Raw genomic sequence first — 15,334 nt, 5'->3', positions numbered from 1 at the left:
CTGCCTAGAATCCCCCAGTGAGGGGCTGGGGGCGTGGCTCAGTGGTAGAGCCCTACCTAGAATCTGCCAGTGAGGGGCTGGGGGCGTGGCTAAACTTTAGAGCATTTAAATTTCAGCATGCAGGAGGCCCTAAGCTCTATCCCAGCCCCCATCCAAAACAAAAAAACAAAGAAACAAGTTCCCGAAGAGGCAGACATGGTGGTTCTCAACTCTAATTCCAGCACTCAAGGATCACAGACAGGCCAATCCCAAATTCAAGGCTAGCCTAGGCTACATAGCAAGACTATCAACAACAAAAATAGGACGAAACAATCTCTCAGCTGTGGGAAGATGACTACTCCAATGATTTTTACAGGAGTTGTGTGGCCTGTTTTCCATCACGGCGGTGTGTGGTTCTACTTCTAATACCTTCTGTTGGTTATGTACCTCAAATCTCAAGGGGGAAGAAACAAAGATCCCTACTTTCATTTTTCCATTCTTCCTTTCTTGTTTTCTTGTGGGCTTGGATAGAACCTAAGGTGTCTCGCTGCCAATCAAGCACTCTGTCATTGAGCCACGCCCCCAGCCCCTCACTGGAGGATTCTAGGCAGGGACTCTACCACTGAGACATGGCCTCACCCCTCACCAGAGGATTTTAGACAAATGCTCTACTGAGCCAAGGCTTCACTACCCACTTCCTCATGCAGGGAATGTCAAGATCTGATTATAGACGGTCTTGTGGGGTGAGAAATTGTTTCTGCCATCTTTAGAAAACAGGATCTGCTCCAGCTGCCATGAGTGGAAAGCCTAGCCAGGGCTGGCTTCCTCTGCAGCGCTCATTCCTAATTCACATGTCTGGCATGGCTTTCCCAGCTTAGATCACCTTGGCTCCCAGTGGCAGAACAACAAACACCTGCCACTGTCCGTTTCCATAGAGGGTGTGGAGCTTCCAACCATGAGGGACTGCGCGAAGGCAGGAATGGGGCAGATGGCAAGTATCCGATGCCTAACAGTACCCAGCACAGCACAGTTGAGATATCTCGGGTGGTAAGAGGACTTGGCACCAAGGCTGACCAGTTGGACTGGCTCCCTGACAGACACAGGAGAAGGACAGCATAGACTCCAGAAGTTGTCTCTGACTCAGTGCGCAATGCTCCCATCCATATTAATGCTAATAATGTATTTTTAAAAGTCATTATTTTTAAAAGGCAGAGGCAGGCCGATTTCTGAGTTCGAGGCCAGCCTAGTCTACAAAGTGAGTTCCAGGACAGCCAGGGCTATAAAGAGAAACCCTGTCTCGGAAAAAAAAAAAAAAAAAAAGTCTCTATTAAAGGCCCTGTGTGGTGTCGCATGTCTTAAATGTCAGCACCCGGGAGGCAGAGGCAGGTGGATCTCTGAGTTCGAGGCCAGCCAGCCTGGTCTACAGGGCTAGTTCCAGGACAGCCAGGTCACATAGAGAAATCTTGTCTTAAAGCATCAATAACAAACAAGCATTATTGACTGCCCATTTGAACACTTTATTTTAAAAATAAGTTCTTGCGTAACTCAGCCTGGCCTTGAGTCTACCATGTAGCCAAAGGTGGCTGAAGCCCTGATCCTTCTGTCTCCACCACCCAAGTGCTAGGGTTACAGGTGTGTGCCACCATGCACATCACCTTTTGGTGTGTGTGTGTGTGTGTGTGTGTGTGTGTGTGTGTGCATTTGTGTGTATATGTGTGTGATATATTGGGGGTGTGTAATATATTGCAGTGTGTGACATATTGCGGAGTGTATGTTTGATGTATTGGATATGTGTATGAGATTGGTGTGTGTATGTACGTGTGAGTGTGTGTGATGTCCTGTGCTGTGTGGAGGTGTGGGTGTGTATTGTCTCTGTATGTGATTTATTGGTGTGTATGTGTGTGATGTATTGCTGTGTGTGTAATGTATTGGGTTGTGTGTGATGTATTGGGCTGTGTACACACATGTGTGGAGGCCAAAAGCTTAGCTTGAGTATCTTCCTTAGTCTTGCTGCCCAGCACGCCCTGGCTATCCTTCTGCCTCTGCCTGTTGTGTAGCAGTTTTCCCCAAGTTAAAGCATTTCATCTTGGAGGACTTCACAAATCTCAGGAAGTCCCTGAAACTGACAAGTTGTACATATCCCTCCTCCCCCACTGATCCTTATATGATCATTAAGGACCACTGAGGAGAGAGGATAGCTCTCCGACCCTTCAAGTTCCTGCAGGCTGTGCAGTGACTCCCAGGTTTCACTCAGATCGGTGTGGGCTTTGGTGATGAAACAGTCTTTGAGCCATCCCTGCCCCTGTAAGTGACCCCCCAATAAACTCGTTTGTTCACTTTGCCCTGTCATGGGTTCTCTGTCTGGGATGGGTGGACATTTTTACGTGCCTCCCCAGGAATAGAGTCAGACACCTTCCGCAGTGCTGGGGTTCCAGATGCATGCTGCATGCCCCAGCTTTCATGTGGATGGGCACTGGGGATCCAAACTCGGATCCTTAATCTTGTTCAGCAAGAACGTAACCAACTGGAAAATTTCCATTTAGTCCAACTTGTTTAACTCTGTAACTCAGACCAGCCTGGAACTTATTGTGGTTTTTTATGACTTTGTTTGTTATTGTTTGAGACAGAGTCCTGCTATGTAGTCCCCGTTGCTGGCCTAGAACTATTTAGACAAAGCCGGCTTTGAACTTTTGGTGATTCTCCAGTCTCTGCCTCTACATGTAAAGTGCTGTTGCACACACACACACACACACACAAAGTCATAGCAATAGCAATAATAATAATAGCCCATACCTTTAATCACACCATTCAGAGAGGCAGGCGAATCTCTGCAAACTCAACCCAGCCTGGTCTATGGAGTGAGTTTCTGGCCAGCCAAGGTTACATAATAGTATAGTAGTAAGACCATTTCAAAATAATGATGATGATAATGGTGATGATGATGAATTAATTAAGCCCGGAAATGGTGGCCCACTCCTTTAATCCCACCACTTGGGAGGCAGAGGTAGGTGGATTTCTGAGTTCGAGGCCAGGCTGGTCTAGAGAGTGAGCTCCAGGACAGCCAAAGCTATATAGAGAAACCCTGTCTTCAAAAAACAAACAAAAACAAAAACAAAAAAAAAGAAGAAGAAAGAAAGAAAGAAAGAAAGAAAGAAAGAAAGAAAGAAAGAAAAACAAATAAAGGTAGGAGAGAACAGATGTTAAATAGCACAGGGGATGTGGACCTGTTTGGAAGTAGCTCTTTCAGGTGATTCCAATCTCTGTTGTCAGGATTCCCGCAGTCCAGCGGAGCAGTGTCAGGATAGCAAACAGGAATCTGCAGCAAGAAACCGCCAGGCCTCCACCAAATCAGCACGAGACAGCAGCATCAACCAGGACCATTCGGGACAGCAGGAGACGTTCTCTGCTGTGCCTCTCTCAATGAAGTGGAGACAGCAAAGATGAAGATTTGAGACAAACGAAGCGTTCCAAGCCTAGCTATGTAAGTGCACCATCACTGACCGTGGAGTCCTATTTATACTCTTTCCAAACGCTACATGTCCTACCCCGGGTCTTGCCTCAGCAGAGCACCACATGCAGGGGCCTCACCACGTGAACTTCCACTTAAAGTGTGCCTTGGTCATGGTGTCTCTTCACAGCAATACATCAGTGCCTATGACCATGGCTCAGCGGTTAAGACACTTGTTGCTCTTCCAGAGGACTAGAGTTCAATTCCCAGAACCTGCATGGAGGGGCTCACGGCATATATACACATAAATAAATAATCATTATGAAGTCTATGGAGAGATGCACACAGTTACAAAGCAGTTTCTCTACCTTTTATTGAAGGGACAGTGAGATAGAGTAGTGTGTCACACAACACAGACCCCATGTGTGATGCTGGCTCATAAAATCATATGGCCTGATGATAATGTCCGAGCTGATTTTGCTTGTGGATCTACTTTCGTGATGCTCGTGAGGATCAATTGCCTAGCAACGCCCTTATCTGAACGGATGCCCATTGTTAAGTGACATGTGACTGCTGATCTATACAAGTGAGACAGCAGGACAGAGTCAGAACATGACTTAATTCAGCACACAAATATCTCCCAAGTCAGTCACTGGCCTAGCACTGGTGGGCCAGTGTGACCCTTGTGGAGTTCCTGTCCCCTTGGGGTACAGATTCTGCACCAGACAATACAAGGCAAACAGAATTTATCCCCATGATAAAGGGGACAGGGTGGGGGAGCAGGAGCTGGTATCTGAAGCTCTCTAATGAGACAAGCCTCAGGAGAGATTAGAATGGAAGGAGGAGGAAGCCAGTCAGTGGAAAGATGCCCTGGCAGAGAGGATAGGAAGTGCAAAGGTTCTGGGGTTGATGGAATAGCACAGCACGTCATCAGAACGACCAGGGTGATAAAAATGTTGCTTAAGAGGGAGATGGGAAGGAAAGTGGGGTCAGGGAAGGCAGGGTCAGGGAAGGAAAGGACTTAAATCTAGGACCTTTCAAACCACAGAGAGAACATTGGTTTTTATGTTCAAGGAGATGGAGCCGTGGGCGTATTCTGACCAGAACAGTGGCCTGGACTGACTCACATCTTCACAGGATTCTTCTGGCTGTTTTGTAAGGCCTAACTGTAGGGGACAAAGGGAGATGACATTGTGATACTAGTTTCTACAAGTCCAGGGATGGTGTGTTTTGTCTGTGCACTTGCCACGGGGCCCTCCTCCTTCACCTCCTCCAGCGCCACGGCCTGCTGACTCTTTGTGTGTGTGTGTGTGTGTGTGTGTGTGTGTGTGGTGTATTTCAAGACAGGGTTTCTCTGTGCAGCCCTGGCTGTCCTTGAACTCACTCTGAAGACCAGGCTGGCCTAGAACTCAGAGTTCTGCCTGCCTCTGTCTCTGCCTCCTGGGTGCTGGGATTAAAGGCACCACTAAGCTCCAGCTAACTAAACTCCAGCTACCTGCTGACTTTATAAAGGCACAAAGGAAGTGGCTGATGCCAGTCTCCAGACCCAGTAATCAGATGCACAGGCCAGAGACAGAAGAGCAGGAGAGTCCCAGAGAACACGTGGGCACTGTGTAAAAAAGCCCTCTGGGGAGTGGAGATGGCACCCCGTGATGGCTACTCTGGTTTGGATTGTTTTAAAAGTTTTACTTTTATTTTGTTTTTAATACTTATTTATTTTTAAAGGTCTATTTGTTTTATGTGCACGAGTCTTTGCTTATACATATGTGCATTCACCATGTGTTTGCCTGGTGCTCACAGAAGCCATCAAATTTGAGAAGGCATCAAGTCCCCTGGAAATGGAGTTATAGGCTGTTGTGAGCCACCTGATGGGACATTGGTACTGGGACCTGGGTACTCTGCAAGAGCTGTGAGTGCTCTGAACAGCTGAGCTGCCGTCTCTCCAGCCCTCTCTTTGTTTTTGAGAGAGGACCTCATGGAGCACAGGTTATTCTCGAACTCCTTCTATTTGGTTGAGGTTTTGGTTCGTTTGTTTTGATTTTTTAGAGGTAGTATCTCACTGTGTAGCCCTGGCTGTCCTGGAACTCGCTCTGTAGACCAGGCTGGTCTTAAGCACTGAGATCCACCTGCCTCTGCCTCCTGAGTGAGAGGATTAAAGAAGCCTCCCACCACCACACCCAGGTGTCCTAACACTCAACAATAGCCAAAGATGATTGATTGAACTTCTGATCCTCCTGCCTCCACCTCGCCAGAGCTGGCATAGCCAGTATGTACTGTGATGGCTGCTTAGCAAGAGGCTGGGTTCTGATCTCCCAGACTCCTCTTGAGTGTCAGGTGCCCCTTCATCTCCTCTTCATGAAGTCCTCCTCCAACCCTCTTCTGTCTATCGAACACCTCCCTGAGAATCTCTGGACCCCCATGTCAGTCTTGCTCACCCTGGGATACATTTGTCTACTCTGGAGTGGACCACTGCCCGGGTAGCTATGGGTGGCATTTTCGTGTGAGCCTCTGAGCCTTTGAGTATACATCTGGCAACCCTTTCTTGCCTGCTGTGGGGTGGGACTGAGATGTGGGACAGCCTGGACTTTTACGGTGGCTGGGAGTCACACGGAGAAGATAGATGTATCTCTGGGTGTGTAGAGATGACAAGGGGGTCCAGAGATTTGCAGGGACCTATGTGACAGGAGAAGGTTGAAGAAAGACTTCCTGGAGAGGGGATGAAGGGGCCCCACGCAAAGGTCACTTTTCCTGGTTTCACAATTGCTTCCTGTGACAGGGAATGCTAAAACAGCTTTGAGAGCCCTGCCAAAACCTATAACATAAGCCTTTCCTCTAGGACTGATGGGTAAAACCTTGGCTCACAGGGAAGCTCACCGCTGGTCACCCTCAGACTGGCCAGAGACTGGAGGGGGAGGACCCTCTCTCAGCATGACCCACAATTATACCACCCCCCATCCATAGCAGTATCCCAGGCTAGTTTCTACCCTCTGAACAGAGGCAGAACCCTCCTTCTCCAGCCCCCATCCAGCATTCTTGGGATTTTGTTCCACACTGCCTCGGCGTGTGAGGATCCTGGAGTAGACTGATCTGTGACCCCTTACTTTGACCTGTGACCCTCTCTTCCATCCCGCGGTCCTAGCAGCCTGCTCTTTCCCTCAACCACTCACCTGCCGCCGCGCCAGCCCACTTCTCCTCCCCTCCCCCCAAGGTGGGGAAGGAATGGCGGGGAGAGAAGGAAGGCGGAAGGGGGGTGACATTCCTTGGATTCCCTGGATGGGGGGAAGTGAAGGAGTCAAGGAGAGCAGAGCAGAGCAGAGCAGAGGGAGGGGCACCCCATCCCCACCTCATCACCAAAGAGGCCGACCAGGACTGGGAATTGAAAACCCATTAGAGAAAAGATTGACCTGACCAGTTCCAGGCCACTGCTCAGTCAGAGGAGGGGCGCTTCCCAGCAAGGTGGCTGCCTCTAAGGGGAGGGCATCCTAGGGCACTCAGGGAAGAGCCGGTCATGCAGGAGAGACTACAAAGAGAGGCCAACACAGGCAACTAAATCACATCAGGGACCGCTGGTCAAAACCGACAGTTCACAAACCAGGGCGATGGCTCACCCTTGTAATCCCAGTACTTGGGGAAACTGAGGCAGAAGGCCAGCCTGAGCTACAGTGTGCCACCGGCTCCAAAAAGAAAATAAACTCGGAAAAAGATTCACCTGCAGTCGAGGGCCACATGCCACCTTGGGCATGCGTGTCAAGACCCCGCAGGTGGCCAGGAAGGAAGGGAACGAGGATCTGCGCGGTGTCCCTTAGATTCCAGCTCGAGGCAATGACTAGACTGGAGGATCGGTCCCCACGGCTGAGGAGGAAAGCCTCAGGCGTGGGTTGGATGGAGCAGCGCTCGGCGGTGCTAGCGGGTCCCCGTGCGCGCGAGGGTGGGAGGTCCTCTCAGGGCAGTGGGAGGTCTTGGCCCTGCGCCCAGCTTGGGGATGGGGTGGGCGTGGTCAGGGGCGTGGTCAGGGGCCTGGCCTCCGCTGCCAGCTTCAGGGCGGCGGAGAGCCTCGCCCGGGCTCAGTCACTGCCGCCACTGCAGGGAACATGGAACCCCCTGACGCCCGCGCAGGGCTGCTGTGGCTCACCTTCCTGCTGTCGGGCTACTCAGGTATGACTTGGGGCTGAGGGCAGAGCTGAAACTTGAGGTTGGGGCTTGTGGGGCAGGCCCCTGGAGTCCCCGAGAAGACAAGGGGAACAAGCTTCCATTTCCCCAGGGATCACAATCTAGGGATTCCCCAGTAGGGAGGAAGGCGGGGAGGCCTTGGGGTGTACCGGATCTGAGAGCTAAGGATACCCTAGCTCTGGAGCAAACACATCTAAGACAGCTGTCCTTCCCCAGCTCTTTGGGAATCCTGGCGTCTAAGCCCTGCGACCCCTAATAACCTTGAGTACCTGGAATCTGGGATCTGTAGCCCCTAGTCCCTTAGACTGGAGTCCAGCCCCTCCCCTCCCCCATAGTCAAAATAGGTTCTGCTAAAATACTGAAGATTAGCATCCCGGAGCTGTTCTCTAAGTGATTAAGCTCAGAGTTTCCTCAGAGAAACGGTGACCCTGCTAAAGCACTTTCTAGAACGTTAGGGTTTCCCCAAAATTCAGAGTTTAGGCTGTCTCTAAAGAACCCGCCTCTCCCTGAAAGGGCCGGAAGAACCGAGCCTGACAGAGAAGGTGCAACAGTGTTTTCCGACTGACAGAGCCCCTTTCCTGAGGGCCCCCGATAAATCCACACACCTGCATGTGGTGAAGCGGGGAGGAGAAATAGGGGCCGGGGACACTGGGGACAGGGTGAAGAGAGATCAGGGAAGACAGGATATCTGGCTGCTTGGCTGCTCACAACCAGTCCGGAGCACCAGCTTGGCTCCTCATCAGCTCCCCTGGGACAGGCTGGGCCCAGAGGTGGGTGCCTGAGAACGCAGGCTCCTGGCACAAACGTGATATAGAGTGGGAACCCAGGAGGAGTCTGTGCCAGGTTAGGCGGGAAAGGAATGATGCCAGCCCAGAGGGTAGATTCTCAGCAAGAACGGTGCTACCTGCCAGACCCTGACAGGAATCCAAGACCCAACTTCTCAGGTCCCGAGGACTCAGAGATCCGTGTTTCCCACATGCAGCCTGCTATACCTCGGGCAGCTAGTTGTCTAAACTTCCAGCTCTTTCTCCCTCAGGACCCAGCCTCACCCTCTGCCCAGGTGACTCACCTCACCCTTTTCAAGCTTCTCTGGTAAAGAGATGGGGTGGGGGGTGTTGTCAAGGGGCGGGTAGGGGGCTCTGGCGCCAAGCCGGGCAGGTCTCAGCCAGCCTGGCCCTCCCACATTCCTGAAACCTGCCCAGCCCTGTCCCCCCTTGCCACTCCCACACACCCATCCAGCTTCTGGCCCAGCTGCAGCCCACACCCTGGCCCCCCACACATGAGAGAGCAGAGGGCCCCCGGGAGCTACTGGAGAAGATAGGATGGAGCCATGAGATAGGATGGGACTAAGATGGAGATAGACCTGTTATTTAGCCCCAGGCTAAGTCTTGTCCTGTTTGCTGGAGGCCAAGAGGAGAGCCAGGCCTGGCCTTTCCTTGAGGGGACATTTGCTATAACTGGTGAAGAAGCCAGACTTTAGCTTCGAGTGCTGGAGAAGGCTTTACTTTAAGCCTTACAAGTCTGAGAGGCTGAGCCAGTGGCATGGGACTTTAATTAGGAAGGAGGCAGAGGCAGCTGTAGATCTCTGTGAGTTCGAGGCTAACCTGATTCACATAGCTAGCAGGATTCCAGGCAGTAAAGGCTACACGGTAAAACCCTATTTCTAAAAAGAAGAGTTAGAGAAATACTGACAGGACCCAGGCTCAGAGAGGACCAAGGAGGGAGAGAGGATCTGCGTCCGAGGGAAGAGGCGGGGGCCTGGAGGGCTCTCCCTGTTGATAGCATTGGGTGGACATTCGATGCTGCACTGCTCTGCAGGTGCCCAGGCTGAGCTGCACGTGTCCGTGCCCCCACGGGTGGAGGTGATGCGAGGCGAACAAGTCGCCCTGGACTGCACTCCACGGGAGCACCCTGAGCATTACGTGCTGGAATGGTTCCTCGTGAGTGCTTTGTGCTGGGAGCTAGGGAGGAGGAGGGAGGAGGGAGGACCCAGTGGCCTGGTCACCTTGGCAGCCATTAGCTCTGCCTACACTGGTCATCTGCTCAGAAGACCCTTACACAGAGCCATCAGAAGCTGCCTCTCCACTTCACAGATGAGGAGGTTGGTGAGGAGGAAGGCTTTGGCCTCATGTCTGTCCAGGACGGGCGTGGGGAAGCGGTTCTCCTGTGGAACAGTGCTGGACTGAGGGCCACCAGAGGGAAGGAGAGGAAGTGAGAGATGATGGGGCAAGGAGAGTGAGACATAGGAGACATGGGACAATGAGGGACACAGAGGAATGAGCTAGGAGTCAACTTAATAGCACTTGGTTCTTTTTTTGTTTATTTGTTTGTTTGGTTTTTGAGACAGGATTTCTCTGTGTAGCCTTGGCTGTCCTGGAACTCACTCTGTCGACCAGACTGGCCTCAAACTCAGAAATTCACCTGCATCCCAAGTGCTGGGATTAAAAGTGTGCACCACCACTACCCGGCTATAGCACTTGGATCTTTTCCTGAGGACCTGAGCTCAATCCTCAACACTCCTAGGCTCACAGTTGCCTGTAACTCTAGCGCTAGGGGATTTGATGCCCTCTTCTAGCCCCCAGGGATATCCACACTCATGTGTATGTGCACACAGAAACAAATGTATACATATAAAAATCACAAAAATCAATTTTTTTAAAAACAGTTTTAAAGAAGGATGACGCTGGAGAGATGACTCAGTGGTTAAGAGCACTGACTGCTCTTCCAAAGGTCCTGAGTTCAATTCCCAGCAACCACATTGTGGCTCATAACCATCTGTAATGAAACCCGGTGCTCTCTTCTGTTGTGTCGGAAGAGAGCAACAGTGTACTCACATACATAAAATAAAAATCTTAAGAGAGAGAGAGAGAGAGAAAACGATGGCCATGCACAGTGTCATACACCTTTAATTCTAGCTCTCAAGAGGCAGAGGCAATTATATCTCTGAGTTTAAGTCAAACCTAGCCTACAAGTTCCAGAAAAACCAAGGATACACAAAGAAACCCTGTCTCAAAAAAGTTAACTAAAAATAGAAAGAGAGGTGAGAGTAATTCACTGGTAGCTAGTAGAATGCTAGCCTAGAATCCCCTAGTGAGGGGCTGGGGTGTGGCTCAGTGGTAGAGCCCCTGCCTAGAATCCCCCAGTGAGGAGCTGGGGGCGTGGCTCAGTGGTAGAGCCCCTGCCTAGAATCCCCCAGTGAGGGGCTGGGGGCGTGGCTCAGTGGTAGAGTGATTGCTTAGCTTGTAACCACTAGATTCCTTCCCTAGACCCAGAGGGAAAAACATCTTGGAGAAAAAAATAAAGGAGGGCTCACTGCCTAAGCTAAGACTGTTCCCAACACACTTACAGGTTGATGGTACTGGGGCTCGACACCGTCTGGCTTCTGTGGAACCACAGGGCTCAGAGTTCCTGGGCACAGTCCACTCTCCGGGCCGCACACCCCCATACGAGGTAGACTCCCGTGGGCGCCTGGTGATAGCAAAGGCCCAGGTGGGCGATGGACGGGACTACGTGTGCGTAGTGAAGGCTGGGGCAGCGGGTACCTCAGAGGCCACCTCAAGTGTCCGTGTGTTTGGTAAGTGTCCCTAAAACCATCCTGAGGAGCCAGGGGACCAGAGGAGGGGTTCCTGACGCGAACGTCTTTCCAACAGCAACACCAGAGGATACGGAGGTGTTTCCCAACAAAGGGACGCTGTCTGTGATGGACCAGTTTGCCCAGGAGGTAATATGGACTGGAGTTGCAATCAATAGGTGAAGAATCCAAGACCAGGGTGCGCGCACGTGCGCGCTCGTGCGTGTGTGTGTGTGTGTGTGTGTGTGTGTGTGTGTGTGTATGGTATTGGAGAGTGAACTCAGGGCTTTGAGCATCCCAGGCATACCAATGAACTATAAGCCTCAGCCTCCTTATTGTTGGAGTTTTTACTTGTTTTTGTTTTGTTTGTGTTTTTTTTTTGTGGGGGGGGGGGGGGGGGACCCCATGTAGCACAGGCTATCCTGAAACCATGTAACCTTCCAAGTACTGAGATCCCAGGTGTGTGCCATCTCTGCCTATCTGTCTCCTTGGTTTGGTTTTGTTTGCAATGGTGTCTCATAGCCAGCCCAGAATGACCTCAAACATGTTATGGATGTTTATAGTTAAGGATGACTTTGAACTCCTGACCCGCCTGCCTCTGTGACTGATTCATGTGCTAGGATTACATGCTGGAGCTCACTTCGGTTTGGGGTTGGGTGAGATAGGGTCTTATGTAGCTCAGGCTGACCTGGAACTCACTATGTAACCCAGGCTAGTGTCAAACTGACGTTTCTATCTCAGCCTTTTGAGACCTGGAATTACAGTTGTGTGCCGCCACACTTGGTCCAGGTTTTTTTTTTTTTTTTTTTGGTTTTTCGAGACAGGGTTTCTCTGTGTAGCCTTGGCTGTCCTGGAACTCACTTTGTAGACCAGGCTGGCCTCGAACTCAGAAATCCGCCTGCCTCTGCCTCCCGAGTGCTGGGATTAAAGGCGTGCGCCACCACGCCCGGCGGTCCAGGTTTTTAATTGGGGGGTGGGGGGGGTGGGAAGAGGACATACCACATTGTGAGTGCGTAAGGCAGAGGACCGCTTCTGAGAGCCACTTCCCTTCCTATTCCTCTACATGGCTCCCGGGATCTAACTCAGGTCTTCCATCTCCCCCACAATCAAAGACTTATTGGCTGAGCTGTCTCACAGGCTGGAGCGTTGGCCTTTATAATGGAAAGAATGGGAGTCAGGGGCTGTTCTGTTTCCTCTGCTGGGGACAAAGAGCCCAGTGGACACATCTAAAGGGCAGATCTGGGAAAGGGGGAACCCGGACTTGCACCTAGCCCAGGCCAAGCCCCTGTCTTCCCCAGATTGCCACCTGCAGCAGCAACAACGGAAACCCCGTGCCTCGGATCACATGGTACCGGAACGGGCAGCGTCTGGAAGTACCCTTGGAGGTGAACCAAAGTGAGCCATCAGGAGCCAGGGGGCGGGGCAGGGTGGAGTAAGCGATCCTAGGGGGCGGGTTAACTCACCTGGGCCTGCTCCATGCCTCCCTTACAGAGGGCTACATGACCATCCGTACTGTCCGGGAAGCCTCAGGCCTGTACTCCCTGACCAGCACCCTCTACCTGAGGCTGCACAAGGATGATCGAGATGCCAACTTCCACTGTGCTGCTCACTACGACTTGCCCTCAGGCCAACATGGCCGCCTGGACAGCCATACCTTCCGCCTCACCCTGCACTGTGAGTCCCCATGACCCTCAGCTCCTAAGCTAAGATCTCATCCCATGAAAGCGGAACTCCCAGGCCCCGATTCCAATCGGGGTCCTTACTCTACCTACTCACCTCATACTGAGATGATGCCGGGTTGGGTGGCTGACCTTTGGCCTCAAACAGTACCCCCAAACAATCATAGTGACCCTGACTCCAGCCTAGGGCCCTGTACCCACAGGACGCTCCACTCTCTCAGACTGAATTGGGTCACCATATATCATCTGGTCTTAAATCTCAAATTGTACCTTGACCTCTGACGTTTGAGCCTTTCTGTCAACTTTCCTCGACCTCTGACCTTTGGTATTCTGAGAGTAAGTCTGGACCTCTCAGGTGAAGTGACATCTGTCTGTCTTCGCAGTACTGAGGAGGCAGAGACAGGAAGATGAAGAGTTCAAAACCTAGCTGAGACTCAGAGAGGGAGCATATCTCAAAATCAAACAAAAGGAATAACACGCACGCACGGACGGGCGCGCACACACACACACACACACACACACACACACACAAGAAAAACAAATCTTTTTTTTTCCCCCCTAAGACAGGGTTTCTCTGTATAGCCCTGGCTGTCCTGGAACTCACTCTGTAGACCAGGCTGGCCTCGAACTCACAGATCCTCCTTCCTCTGCCTCCCCAGTGCTGGGATTAAAGGTGTGCGCCACCCCTGCCTGGCTTACAAACCTTAAAAACCTAAAAAGAGAAGAGGCTTGTAAGCTTTAGCTGCTTCATCTCTCCCTTTAAAAGTAGAGCTGACCTTTCCTCCTCAGCGCAGCCTGGACACACGCCATGACCTTACTTCCTCTCCTCCCACAGATCCCACGGAACATGTAGAATTCTGGGTGGGGAGCCCGTCCACCACGGAGGGCTGGGTTCGTGAGGGTGATGCTGTCCAGCTGCTCTGCCAGGGTGATGGCAGCCCCAGCCCAGAGTACTCTTTTTTCCGCCAGCAGGTAACTCACTCTGTGTTCCCTTTGGATACCACCTAAACTGTCAATACTGACCTTAGCCTCTTGTGTATCTTCAGTCGTGAGGAGGATAGAACCCAGGGCCTGTTACAGGCTACCCAAGTGCTCTCCCACTCAGCCACGCCCCTAACTCCTTACTGGGGGATTCTAGGCAGAGGCTCTCCCACTAAGCCACGCCCCGACCCCTCACTGGGGGATTCTAGGCAGGGTCTCTACCACTGAGCCACGCCCCCAGCCCCTCACTGGGGGATTCTAGGCAGGGGCTCTACCACTGAGCCACGCCCCGACCCCTCACTGGGGGATTCTAGGCAGGGTCTCTACCACTGAGCCACGTGCCCAGCCCCAGCGGTTAATTTTGACAGAGTAGGGGGTGTTTGGCTTGGCGAGGACCTTTGACCCTGACTTGAGATGGTTTGGAGCATACACTCAATTTGTGTGACCTCCTGACCCTTGGCTTGAACAGACTCTAACCAAGTATGACCCCTGACTCCACCCCCAATTCCTGAGAACAGCTACTGAATCTGGTGTCCCATCCTCCCGCTCAGGGTACCCAGGAGGAACAGCTGAATCTCAACCTCAAGGGAAACTTGACCCTGGAAGGGGTGCATCGGAGCCAGAGCGGGATCTACGGCTGCAGAGTGGAGGATTACGATGCCGACGAGGAAGTGCAACTTGTCAAGAAGCTAAAGCTGCACGTGGCCTGTGAGAGCTTTGGGAGGAGGGAGGATAGGGTGGGGTCAGGCTCCATCCGCTCCTCTCCCTCTGGGTCCCAACCCTGCCCCCTCCAACTGCCTCACAGATTTTCCAGAGTGCCATACCCAGAGCACACCCTTGGCTCTCTCCTCTGCTTAGAACGTGCTGTGGCTCCCCAGTGTTTTCTAGACAGAGATTAGGTCTAGAACCATCTGTATTCACCCAGGCAGCTTTACCATCAACTGACTCTCCCATCTGGACCCCGTCTCCTTAGAGGCGGCTACTCCAGCAAGCGCCTCTCTTCCTTGCTAACTCCTCAATTTTAAGTCCATTGATTTCTGACTTGACTAGATCCTGGGTTTTAAAAAAGCTTTTGCAGTTCACTTCGCTAGAAAAAAAGCTCTGCTCTGTGTGTGTGTGTGTGTGTGTGTGTGTGTGTGTGTGTGTGTGTACATGCGCACACATCCTGTGCATGGTGTGTGCCAAGGATAGAGGTCAACCTTAGCTGTCTTTCCTCAGGATTGACACAGTTTTTTGAGAAGTATCTCTTCATTGACCTGGTGCTCTCTAACTAGCCTAAACTAGCTGGCCAGCCAACATGTTCCAGAGATCTTTTTACCTCTCTGCCTCCTTAGCACAAAGGTTAAACTTGCACAGCTATACCTAACCTTCTTTTATGTAGAATTCGGGGCTTCTAGGCAGGTGGATGACTGTTAAGCCACACCCCTCACTGGGGGATTCTAGGCAGGGGCTCCACCACTGAGCCACGCCCCCAGCCCCTCACTGGGGGATTCTAGGCAGGGGCTC

The 15,334-nt window shown here is 51.8% G+C and overlaps 1 protein-coding gene across 1 annotated transcript in view; it reads left to right on the top strand.

The window, feature by feature from the left end:
* Positions 1–7,454: 7,454 nt before the first annotated feature.
* The window catches only part of Bcam (basal cell adhesion molecule (Lutheran blood group)), a 14,991-nt gene continuing 7,111 nt past the window's right edge, over positions 7,455–15,334 (top strand). Inside the window, exons 1-8 of the mRNA XM_021167019.2 lie at positions 7,455–7,582; positions 9,416–9,537; positions 10,946–11,171; positions 11,248–11,318; positions 12,467–12,563; positions 12,660–12,842; positions 13,683–13,819; positions 14,380–14,536. Coding sequence (XP_021022678.1) covers positions 7,519–7,582; positions 9,416–9,537; positions 10,946–11,171; positions 11,248–11,318; positions 12,467–12,563; positions 12,660–12,842; positions 13,683–13,819; positions 14,380–14,536 — 1,057 coding nt within the window. The 5' untranslated portion in view covers positions 7,455–7,518. The remainder of the gene's footprint in view (positions 7,583–9,415; positions 9,538–10,945; positions 11,172–11,247; positions 11,319–12,466; positions 12,564–12,659; positions 12,843–13,682; positions 13,820–14,379; positions 14,537–15,334) is intronic.

Source organism: Mus caroli, chromosome 7 (assembly GCF_900094665.2).
Source record: "Mus caroli chromosome 7, CAROLI_EIJ_v1.1, whole genome shotgun sequence".
Taxonomy (NCBI): domain Eukaryota; kingdom Metazoa; phylum Chordata; class Mammalia; order Rodentia; family Muridae; genus Mus; species Mus caroli.
This window is presented reverse-complemented; position numbering and strand designations above follow the sequence as displayed.